The sequence below is a fragment of the Dromaius novaehollandiae genome, chromosome 7 (assembly GCF_036370855.1).
Source record: "Dromaius novaehollandiae isolate bDroNov1 chromosome 7, bDroNov1.hap1, whole genome shotgun sequence".
NCBI classification, from domain to species: domain Eukaryota; kingdom Metazoa; phylum Chordata; class Aves; order Casuariiformes; family Dromaiidae; genus Dromaius; species Dromaius novaehollandiae.
Window position 1 is genome coordinate 28,892,167 of NC_088104.1, and position 12,720 is coordinate 28,904,886.

A 12,720-nucleotide genomic window follows, 5' to 3' on the forward strand; every position below is an offset into this window, starting at 1 on the left:
TGTCTTCCCTACCACATTCACGGAAAGATGTTTCACTTACACTTTCTTGGTGAAGGTGTCCATTGTTTTTGATAGTAGTCTTTTTGCCCTAATGAACACTTTTTTTTCTTTAAAGCAAGCAAAATAGTTTTCTGGGCAGCAACAGGACATTCTTCTCATATGCTCTTTCCATGAGGCAGAACACCCCCTCCTGCCCCCCCCCCCCCCCCGCTAATTTGACATTTGATTCAAACTGGCTCCATATGGAACCAGCTCAGCTGTCTGTACTTTATGTTCCAGAAATTACAAGCAGTTGCAGAAATACCCAAGAAGGCACCCGAGATGACTCAACAAACAGCATCAACAGTTGAGCTTACTAAGTTGTGGACATATTTCAGGCTCCAGAGGAGGCATTCCTTTTATACCTTTCTCCCCCAAATTCTAGGTTCAGTCAGTTTATTAAAATTTGTGTAGTGTATGGACACGGGTTGCCTCCAGGGCTGCACCTGATGTACTCTGGCCTCAACAAGCAGGCTGAAGCCATAAATAGCTTTGTGGTAGCTCAGCTGAAACCAGAAATAACTGTTGCTTAGTAAGTATTGTCCCCCCCTCCCCTAAAAACCCAATACATGGGTTAATTCATATCATTCTTCCCAGACTATCCCATTTTTCAGTTCAGTTCTGAACTTGCTCTGAGTTTTTGCAGGAAGGTTAGAGTTAAAAAGAAATCTCAGGCATCCGTGTACCACACAGTATAGCACAGTCACATAGTATCTCCTGTAGAAACTGAGTCTAAAAGCTCATGACTGAATCAAAACTGTGTCAGAAGTAGCTTCTTGCAGATAATTTCTGACAGATGAGTGCAGTATCTATTTTCTAGACTATCTTAGATCATTAACGCCTCAGACAGTGGAAAGCTGAACACACAACAGCTCGTTCATAATAGAAAAAGTTACTAGCATGCACATAAGTTGCATCAAGAACAGGGGCTCTATACAATGTCCTGAATCTGTGCCATTGAGAACTGCATTGCCTTTATATGCTGTGGATCAAAGAGCACAACCATCTGGTCAGCTTTCAGACTAAATGAGCCAATGCTATCCTGCATGCCAATTTGCATGGTTGATTAAAAAAAAAAAGGCCTATTATATATCTGTCTCAGTAATGTCTGATGTTATGGTTTTAGCAACATTCTCTTGGTTTATAATTATTTCAAGTTTCATGCTTTAACAATACATTTATTTTAATGGGTGCAATAGGCATCACTATGTGCTATATAATGCTTCTCTTGCTTTATTATTTAAAATTAAGATTTAAAGGATAATAGCATTAAACTGACACTTTTTACACTGGTTTTGATTCCTTCTTCCAGTTTTTACAAGATTCGCCATCACAGAAGCCAGTAGATGAAGGATTATAAAAAGTCTTCATGTAAAAGGTCTAAGGATTAATATTTAATCAACTGTAAGATGTAAATCAATGAACAGGAGCAAAATTTAAGCTTAAAATACCAGGATAACATTTATATTAAAAATAATTCGCCAACTGATAATACAGTCTAGTGTTTATTGTATGTTATGGAAGGTACACTTGAATTTCAAAAATTTAAAACATATAAAAAGTGGTTAAGGGCTAACATTTTATCAACATGTGATAAATGTGTAAGAATGTTTATTATACAGCAGGGTACAATGGTAGTGTTAATGCCAACTGGGCACCACAGAATTTAGTTTAAAAAAAATTTCCACTATGCTTTATACAAACAACACCACTTGCTGTTGTTTAAGAACATTGGGAGAGGATTGCTGTCTGAGGGATAAGCAGTCCTATAACATTTTTAATGTTAGATAGTGTCATAGTATATAGTTTGGTGAATATTTCAAATAAAAGTAGAAATGCTGTAATTACTTCACAGAAATGCACATCCAATATTTGTTTTCAATAAGAACAATAGGTACAAGATTATAACTCTCCCTATATGAAATAATTTACACACAGATGAAACCTACACTATCTAAAATAATCACTAAATACATTTTTCTTCTCAGAAATAAACAAGCAATTATTGTTTTGCATGATCAATATCAAAAACATATAGCAGAAGTAGTATTTTTTTTAAACATAACTGATGCCAAAAATAAAAAAAAAGGAAAAAAGAAAAAAATCTTCATGAATGTGCAACCTAAGAATCAACCAAGCTTATATTGTAGTACAACCATATTAAGAAACCACTGATCAGAAATACAACTTTATGGAAAAAGTTTATAATCCACAAAACTGTTCATCAGGCCATAAAGTAAAATAGCTCCACAGTTTACAGATAAAACTGAGGCCACATAGACGCGTGCTATGTCTTATCTCCAATAAGTAGATACTTAGGCAGAGGATGTGACACTTTGTTTGTAGACAGCATGGTATGCATTTCTCAGCAAGACATAAGGGAAACAAGACTCCAAGAGATCCATTGTCAGGAATGGAGACTCCTGCACAATCTGAAAAATACAAGAAACAAAGTTTTGCAAAACACCTTTCAGTTGCTACTAATAATCTATTTCATGTAGATACTTCTGTTCTCCACCACAACAGCACTGATGTTCTTTATAGCAAAAAGGAATAATACAAAGTTTAAATGTTGGGGAGAAACATGTTGCTATAAATATGTGACCATCCGTGAGAAGCAATGTATCTCCAAGAGATGCATAAAATTAAATGGAAAAACTCTGAGCAAAAAAGCTTCCCCCCACCCCCACACACTGAACAGCACTTCTTTAAATGTGAAATCTTAATTTTAATAATGTATGTACTAAATTGGAAATGAAAGTGGTCTGAACATTATCATACCATGTTCTAGGCAACAAAGGACAACGGTAAAAATGAGTGTTTGTGCATGTGTTGGGAGAGGGCGGAGATGCCAAAAGGTAATCCCTGACATTTGAATGTCAGTAAGAATGACATCAAGAACAATTTCCCTTGGTTGATGAATTACACCAGATGACTCCAAAAAAACCTCTGTTGAACGATGTAATGTGAAGCCTATCCCTAAAGCTACTAATACAAATAAAACAGACAAAAGCTTACCATGTCTAGTAGTAAGTAAACAGATTCTCTGTTCCTTGTAGTAGTTTTGTCAGTCTCCTGGCCAATCTTCAGCAGACTAGACGATGCAAGCTATATAAAATGAGTATTTCAAAGCAGTAAATAAAACAATACATTGATCAGCTTCTGCTAGTGTGGTGTGTGGTGTGTGTGTGGTGTGTGTGTGGTGTGTGTGTGGTGTGTGTGTGGTGTGTGTGTGGTGTGTGTGTGGTGTGTGTGTGGTGTGTGTGTGGTGTGTGTGTGGTGTGTGTGTGGTGTGTGTGTGTGTGTGGTGTGTGTGTGTGTGTGTGGTGTGTGTGTGTGTGGTGTGTGTGTGTGTGGTGTGTGTGTGTGTGGTGTGTGTGTGGTTGGTGTGTGGTTGGTGTGTGGTTGGTGTGTGTGTGGTGTGTGTGTGGTGTGTGTGTGTGGTGTGTGTGTGTGTGTGTGGTGTGTGTGGTGTGTGTGGTGTGTGTGTGTGTGTGTGTGTGTGTGTGTGTGTGTGGTGTGTGTGTGTGTGGTGTGTGTGGGGTGTGTGTGTGTGGGGGGGGGGTGTGTGTGTGTGTGGGGGGTGTGTGTGTGTGTGTGGGGGGGGTGTGTGTGTGTGGGGGGTGTGTGTGTGTGTGGGGGGTGTGTGTGTGTGGGGGGGTGTGGGGTGTGTACACGCATGTATTCTACTTTTCTGAAGACGACATCTATAGCCTAACTAATAGAGACTGCATTGTACCAATAACAACAAAAAGTAATTAATCCTGAGCACGCTAACCATCATTGGGTTTTAGTCTCAGCAAGCAATTTCTGTGTATTTGAAGCAGTGTTCAATAAGTAATGTGTTGTATTTTACTACAAAAGCCATTCATTTATCTCGCAGAACTACTGCTGAAGTTGATGACAACTCCCACGGGATTAAGACCTCACTTTCTCTGCCTTTCCCAATATGCAGAAAAAGAGTATTACATTTTTGTAAGATTAAAAAATGATTGAAGTTTTTATTGCTTGAAGTTATACATATTTTTCCAATGGAAGGTAAACAGCTAAGTTCTACTTCTGGAACTATATATTTACTTGAGCAAACGTCACTCTAATAGGCAATGAATAATGATATACTAGACCATGAGCAATCCAAATTTACTAGTTTTAAAAGACTATATAGTCTAGAAACTTGTCCAGGTACTTGGCTCCTTACAAGATCAGGATGATAAAATGATTTGCAGATAAGCTAATAACCCCTTTTTTTCATGACTTACAGATATTTGAAAGAAAAAAAAATTCCTTTTGACTTTCAGATGTACAATCATTAGTTATGTGCTTACACCAAGCAGTGGCAATGTGCCTAAGCCACATATGCTTATTAGGCATGGAGCTGAACTTAAAATGTTAGCTCTACATCAATATTTCTCTTTAAAAAAATTCTTTCATGGATTAATTTCTCATTTTAAAGAGAACAGGCACACTACAAAAGAATCTTAGCACATACTCATCAGCATGAAATAATTTAAGATTATTTTCCTGTACTTAATTAACTTCTGACATGGAAGTACATCATCTCCAAGCGGTACATCATCTTCCTGAGAGTAATGTTCTTTTCAGAGTAAAAATAATTGATATGTAAAAAGTAGCATAAAAATAAGTAACAAAATATCTGAAGCATCAAGTCATAATCTGTGCAGTAAAAGCAATGGTAGGAAACTAGTTCATCAGTACTGAAGAAATACAAACTTCCTAACAAAAATATTCTAAACTGCATAAAACTATACTGGTTTCCTTCACTTGTCAAATGTATGCAACTTGACACAGCCATTTTTCTTTTATCCTTTATAGCCAGCAGTTGCATTAGACAAGGTTAACGGCTAAAGGTTTTTTCTCTTTTACAAAATGCAATGAAGTTCCAGAGGTGAAAGATCTTTTAAGAAAAAAGAAAGTTGCTTCTGTGAATTTCTAGTTACAGAAAGTTAAAGTTACCCCATAACTGTTTAAAGCACCTAGAAAAGGGGAGGGGGGAGGGGGGAGTCTTGTTCACATTTATAGGACAAACATCAAAATTCAAGAATCACTCAAAATAAACAGTCATTCAAAATAAACAGTCATTTTTAAAATTAAAGTGAAGCTTACACTTTAGCTTTTCATTTCCCTTCAAGTATTAGAAGCCACTTTAAAAATTCAATTACTGCTTAAGAAGCACAACAATATATATTTAAAACTCATCACCACCACCTAAGAGCTTTTGACTTTTTTTCTAGGCATCACTGAGGATTTCAGAAGCTAGTTTTCAGCCTACTCTAGAACATAAAAATTCCTCTACCCAAATATTCTCAGAGCATACAGCAATCAGCTATTGTTTAAGTTGGGCATCCATGTCAAAAGGTACAATGCAAAAGTCATTCTTACCTTCTGTGAAAGTTAAAGCTACACTCTATGAAAAAGTGATATAAACTAAAATGTTCAACATATCACAGGAAAAGTTTGCCAGATAGAATCTTGACTTTATACACGTTGCACATTTCTTTTTCCAGAGAAAAAGAAATTGGAGAGCACAATGTAAGAGATACATGCTAAAATACTAATACGCAAAGTATTATACTGAAAAAGTTTATGACAGTAGTATTAATTGGTTTGCTACTGTTACTTTCCAACATCACATACAACTGGTTACTGCTAAAGCACCATTACTAGATCTATATGTATATTTGTATTAACAATTTGCTTTTGTATCTTCTGCACCAAAACCAGATTAAAAAAAAAAAAAAAAAGAACTTGAACATACTTCCTGAAGTCAATAGACACTTTTCTTGTTAAGATACAAATTTTGATCTATTGCTAGCCTTCAAAAAGTAACTTAACCCTATCTGATTTTCTCCTAATCAAAATCAATCCTGTATTATATAATCATCTTAATTTGGCTGCAATCTGTAACTACAGGAAAATAAGTAGCATCAAACTATGAAGCAATATTACAATTGGAATAAACTGATGTTAATCAATATTCATCCATACCAGTCTAAATCTTTACAGTATGACCTTGCAACATACTATCATGGCTGATTGCTGCAGTAAAGATGACACTTGCAATCAGAAAAACATTGACATGTTAATGACCACACTGTATAACTTAGCACTGCACATCAGATAAATTAAGGGGCGTTAGAACATGCAAGTTGCCCTCTTTTTAGAGAAGCTAGCTGTAGAAATTAAATTATACATACAGCCAAAAATTCTTTAAGACGGTCTTCAATGCTTCCCTTGTGGATGGTAAATAAAGCTGCAGCAATCTGGTTGATGGCTTTTGCCAAGCAATGTATGTTGTTACAATGACCTAAACAAAAACATACAAAAATTACCTCAGCATCATATTTGAAAATGAAAGTGTTCTTTGAAAAATATTACCACAAAACAAACATATTTGTCACAACGGAAGATCAACATTTAATGTTTTACACAACAGCAGAAAAGTACACTTAGACTGTACTTGGTATCACGAAAGTAATCAGAAGTACAGAGGAAAGCTAGGTCATAATAGCCTAGTGAACACCCTTGTGGCTTTTAGATAAGGAAAAGCATATACTGTAAATTTATCTCATTTCTACAGAGCTTGAGAGTATTACTGCTTGACTAGGCTAAATGGACATGTGCAAACAGGATCTTCTTAAGCTAATTAGCTGGTTTTCTCCCCTTCTCTGTAAATGAACAAGTCATCAGGACCAGATGGTACTCACCCAAGAGATCTACAGGAACTTGAAAACAAAACTGGTGAATTGCTAATTGTAGTACAGAACAGCTTGCTTAAAATTCACCTAAGCTCCAGAGAACTGTAAGGTGATTAAATGACACCAGTTTTCAAAGAGAGTGATAGTTGAAAACAAAGAATTGCACATCAGGAAGCCAGATATTTCTTCTAGGTGAAGTCTACTGCTTTAGGCAAGTCTATTGCTGCTAGGCGAATTAGGCGAGTCTACTGCTTTAAAACAGAACTGATAGACATCTGTACAAATATGACATTATGGGAATGTGACGACATATTCAGTGGAAGAGGTCTTTGAAAGAATTAACACGCATGCAGATAACAGACACTTCTGATATGTTACTCTTACTAAGCAGTTTGGTGGGGGTGGAAGGGGCTGACCATTGCTGATTTAGTCATTTATCGCAACTCCAAAATCACGCTTGAATAGCGAGGTCAGCTGAGACCCCATCATTTCATACAAGAAATGATCAGATCCCCTCCATATGCGACACTTGATTTAAAAATGAATTTCATCTGTCATTTTATTGCCCAATTTATTCAGTGTCATAATATTCTTTCTGCAGCTCTTTACTTCTCTCCAGTACTTTCAATAATTTCATATGATCTGAAAGTTTTTTTCTCTTCACTCCTTTTCCAGGTTGTCTAGGAATATGCTGAACAGTGGGTGCTAGCAAAGAACCCTACAGGCCCCCACCAGTGGACTCCCTTTCCCCTCTGGGCAAGAGCTGATACTCCTACTTGCTGTCCCTTACTTTTTAATTAAATATTACTCCATGAATATGTTAATGCAAAATAGAATAGCCACTTTCCTTGAACATGCAGTCAAGAACATCTGCTCTGCTTAATTCTGCTGATTTAAATTTATATTTTTTTTGAACTGAATAGAATTGATTTTTAGGTCTAAGAGATTGTGGAAAAAGCATCAGCAAAGGAAATTCAATTGAGAAACTGCTGTCTTCCAATCTGTGTCAGGTTTCAAGATTTTAGGAAAGGCTATCCCTCTAGTAGACTAATATTCTAGTCTAGTCTCTAGATGACAAACTAGCACTCTAGTCTAGTATTTGACTAATAGTTCAGATTTGAATCATTTTCAGTTAGAACAAAAAGAAATGTCTGTTAGAGCCTGAGTCTTTATCTGGAGCTAGTGGAAGAAGCACGTAGACACTGCTAAAGCTGTCCAAGAGCTGTCTGTATTTGGGAAGTACATCTTGCCAGATTAGAAAAGCTGAACCTTCTTTAAATCTGTGACTTGTTGATGGTTATATTCAGGCTTTGGCCAGGGAGTTTACTTCATAAAAAGCAGCACATATTACATTCTCATTCTGGAAATAGTATCTATTTAGTGTTTAAAGCCAGATATTCTACAATAAGGGGCAGAAAACAGGAAAAAAAAAGTATTATGGAAGGAAGGCAGGACTGACAAGGTCTATTTTGTTTGCTCAGTTATTTTTATAGAGTGAACACATTCCATATTCTGCATACTAAGATGGTCCTTAAAAGAGAGGGGAGTTTGAGGAAACCAAGCATGCACAAGCTCTAACCTACTGGAGAAAGAGAATGTGGGCGGTAATGTCTAGCTAGCCTAATTCAGGTTCCTAGAAGTAAAATTGCGCAGGGATGGGTGTGTATCACCAAGACTTGAAGGAGAAACCAATAACAGAAAATATTTCTAGAGGGTTTCTTTTACAGAACTCTAAGTAATACTTACAACACTACTTATATTACTTATAATGCTGTAAACAATATTTAACAGATGTAGTCTTAAGCATAAATGAGCAAGTTCATTTGGACCCAGTTAAGAAAACCAACCTGCTTAGCCCCATAACAAGCAAGATTCTCCTCCTTTTCGCTCATCAATCATTTGCTATTCCCTACTCTTGCCTATATTAAGAGTTTCATTCAGCCATCAGGACTTTGACAAACCATGCAAAAACTGACAGAAATACTATGAGACTGCAAATAACATGAAACAACTTTGTGGGTTAAAAGCTGTTGTCCCTATCCATCAAAAATATGATGTTGACTTTAACTTCCTTAGACTTTCAAATCAATGTTCGAGTTCTGTTCATTACTCAAGAGAGATATCCAACTTCTCTGCAAAGGGGAAAAGGCTATGCTTACTGTTTGAAATTAAACTTGAGAGTTAACAAATCTCTAATCTCTCAAAACTGAAGAAAACATTTCCCCTTCAAGAAAGCTGATTTGCATGTATAATTACAAAATAAATACCCCACTTAAAACCACAGTCTTTGGTTTCTCAAGAAGTTCTGATTTGCATACTGCACTAAGTGATACTGAAGGGTGTTTTGGTCTCTTCCCAAAACTTCCAATTTTCAGAAGTCAATTTAGACATTCGATGTAATTTCATTTTGTCCCGATTAAAAATAATGTAACTTCAAAAACAAAAATACATTATATCAAGTAAATGGATGCAGAACACAAATGTTCTTTTATCTAAGCCATGGTACACATCACAAAGGAAATAGACTGAATGGCTGAAAGGCAACTTTTGTATGTGTTGGAACAGTTTTGCCAGTCATTCTTATTCAACTTAATTTTGTCTGAAAGAGAGAACTCGGTATTTTGTGGATTACATGAAAAGAATTTCCTTGAGGCAGAGATTTAATTTTTTCTTTTTTAATATAAGGAAGTTGAACCATTCCTTAGGATATAACAGCTCATACCTTCCAGATGCTGTTCTCAAAATGTTATTCTCAGTAATATGAACAGCACATTCATATAGAAAACTTACTTTATGAGTGTCACAAAACAAATGTAACCATTACTAAAACAACTATACTAATTATACAAAAATCTTGCATTAATTAATGTAGAATGTATTTTCTACCTATTCCACATTAGTCCAAGATTGCCCCCTACAGTATTTGAACTGCTTCTGTTCTTAAAATCTCCACTCGATAAAAAGCGATCTGAAAACAGGACTTAAGTGAATGCTTTTCAAACTAGCTTTCAGAAGAATTTCTCTAGCTTCAGGCTAGCCAATTTTTAAATTTGTTCACTACAAAATGTAAGTAAATATTTAAAGCAAAAGTATTCAAGAAATAACCAGGAATACTACAAAGAAAACATTCATGGCAAACACTTAACATTACCTTCAATGGCAGGGCTGTACTGAGACATCACATTACTGGCCAAAGTTGGCAAGGAGACTGCTACAAAGACCATGAGAAGGCAAGCAATTTTGTATTCTTCTTCTGGACTAATGTTTTCTGAAAATAAAAATAAAGTTCTTTAACTCAGAAATAATCTTAAAATGTTTACTTTCAACTGCAAGTAGCTTAGAGTATAAACTGTCTGATCAAATTGAGGGAGAAAAGAAATGTTTGCATTGTGAAATGAGGAATATTACCTCAGCCTTGCCATAATAAGATTGACAGGATAAGGTGAACCTTCAAAATGTCCAGTTTCTTATCTGTAGAATGAAGTTGCTGCCATCCTATTACTTTTAACCATGTAAGTCATTAATCTTTTAGCTTGCTGAGCCAAGTATTTTTTCATGCTGGTGTAAATCCAGTCACCATTCCCAGGTGAGCAAAGCTTGCCTGAAAGCACTATATTTCAAACTGCAAAGAAGGAAAGAACCAACCTGTCTTGTTCACACAGCTGCACAACAAAACTATATTTAAAATGCAATTTCAGATACTAGGTATTATCTGAAGATATATGTACAGTATATTATAGATATAACATCTATATATAAACATATATATGTTTTATTTTTATGCCACTCAAATAAATTGAGCTTGATACTTGTATGTTTTAACATTAAAATGCCTTTTGGAATTAGCTGTATTTTCCTTTTCCAAAACAACTACTATTAGAGGGGAAAAAATACCTAGGCAGCATTTAAAATACTCTTGAACTGATCAGAATATTAAACATTCCATATACACAGGAAAAACAAGCAACAAAGCGTTCAATAATGGAGATAGGGAACAAAGTTAAAAAAAAAAAAAAAAAAGTCAAAAAGCACTTCAGTGTCTCCATTCACGCCTTCAAAATTGCCAGAGTAAGCAAAGCTGGAAAGCTTAGACAGCAGTGCTCTAGAGCAAACAACAAGAGGAAGCACTAGAAAAATTGTCAGAACATTAGTATGTTTATTTTAGCATGTTTTCCCTTGTAAGCTTCATGTTAACACCTGTACAACACACTGCTACCACAGCGTTGAACTACACGCAGGTACTACATTTAGCTGGCATTTTCAGCTTCTAATGCCTATTGCATGACAGATTTATTACAGATCTGTATAAGAGAACTTATCATGTCAGTAGTTGTTCTCAACAGTCTCACTTTCGTTGTCCTTAAATTACTGCAGTTTTCACCACAAGCCATTAAACTCATTAAACACCTACCCATTATCCTTTTCCAGGTCAACAAGTTAATGTGTGATTCGAGAGATTCTGAGCTAACAAATCAGCACGATCTAGACAGCAGACACGCAAAATATTCGTGGTCTTAGGCCATTTATGGAGTTCACCTAAGGAACGCAAAGGAGCTAAGCTACACAAGTCTCTCCCTATCACTATGAACACTTTCATGCTTTGGGGCATTTTAAAAATTTGAGAGAGCAAAAGGTACTTTTTTTTTTAGGTTTTAACTTCTTACCTGATTTTTGGGAAGACAGTGCTACAACCAAGGCAGGATCGATCTCACAAGGCAATCCAGCAGCTGATGACAATTCATATACATTCATTGCCACCTGAGGACCAGAAGAAAGATAATTACAAGGAAGACAACACTGAATGCTTTTGTGTAAACATTACAAAGCACAGATATGCTAACATTTTTGAACATTTGTATTAGAGTTTGAGGCACATAGGAATTTCAGAGACTTGGCAAAAAAAAAGATAAAGAGCCTTTAGATTTTCCTTGTTTCTAACCTACACTGAACAGCTGGGTCGGTACTTTTTGTGCTAGCTGGCTATCATTTCTTTTTATCAGCTCAAACAAAGCTTGTATACTTTTCTAAATTACCTCCAGAGCAAACACCCTGAATTCCTGGTTAGCCTTCTGTTTCTACATCGTTTCTGTTCAAAACAACTGACAGATTTTCTCTGTCAGATCTGAAGTGTCAGCTAAGATCTACAAATAAAGCAATTTTAGACAAGCAAAAGCCAAAAGTTGCAATTTGATAAAATATTACAGTAAAACAGAAATGTAATCTCACAGCAACTTCAAATTTGATACAGATTAACAGTGGACACAGACTCCAAGTGCCAAAAATTAGACTGTAAGTGGGCCTAATATTTGGAAGAGCTGAGAACACTTTGAAATTTATTCCATTTTCCAATCTGCTTGAGTCTTTCTGTGTCTTTTATTGCCATTAACAAACTTTCAACATAGTATTTATTTCCTTCCTTGATTTACATTTTGAACAAAGTATCTGAAGCTGTAATTCAGATGTAACCCTCCAAAAGCAAAGGCATACCAAATAAAAAGGACTATGAGAAATGCTGCTGATACATGTTACTTCTATTAACAATCCCATATAGTTTGTTTGCTGTATTTAGCTAGCCTGGCTAGCTGCGAGCAGTTTTGATATGAAAAGCACACTGCTTTGTTAGCACAGTGCTAAGAGGTCAGCAGGACATACCATACTAGCTCGAGTACGGTGTTGCATTAGAAGAACAACACAGCCTCTGAATGGGACCTGGTTCACAACAAACCAGCTTCAAACAACAGTGGCTCAAACGCAAGCCTGCTTGTGAAAGCCTGTACAAGAGCCTAATGCTACATATAACCAGCTAAAAAGAATTCTCCATTTTACCAGTGGCTCCCAAAAGTTTCAGGCATACTAAAATAAAAATAACATTTCATAACAAATATTTATCTCATGAACAGCTTTAAAGCTATTTCTGCTTTGCTGTGATAAATTCATTACGTAGGAAATTACTGGTAATATGTCC

At 36.0% G+C, this 12,720-nt stretch overlaps 1 protein-coding gene across 3 annotated transcripts in view; it reads right to left on the reverse strand.

Annotated features, from left to right (window-relative positions):
- Positions 1-1,525: 1,525 nt before the first annotated feature.
- The window catches only part of NCKAP1 (NCK associated protein 1), a 68,737-nt gene continuing 57,542 nt past the window's right edge, over positions 1,526-12,720 (reverse strand). For all 3 annotated transcript variants that reach the window (XM_064515049.1, XM_064515048.1, XM_026110228.2), the window contains exons 27-31: positions 11,420-11,513; positions 9,907-10,023; positions 6,255-6,364; positions 3,058-3,147; positions 1,526-2,471 (exon numbers count right to left, since the gene is read on the reverse strand). In XM_064515049.1, the coding sequence (XP_064371119.1) occupies positions 2,355-2,471; positions 3,058-3,147; positions 6,255-6,364; positions 9,907-10,023; positions 11,420-11,513 (528 nt within the window). In that variant the 3' untranslated portion in view covers positions 1,526-2,354. The remainder of the gene's footprint in view (positions 2,472-3,057; positions 3,148-6,254; positions 6,365-9,906; positions 10,024-11,419; positions 11,514-12,720) is intronic.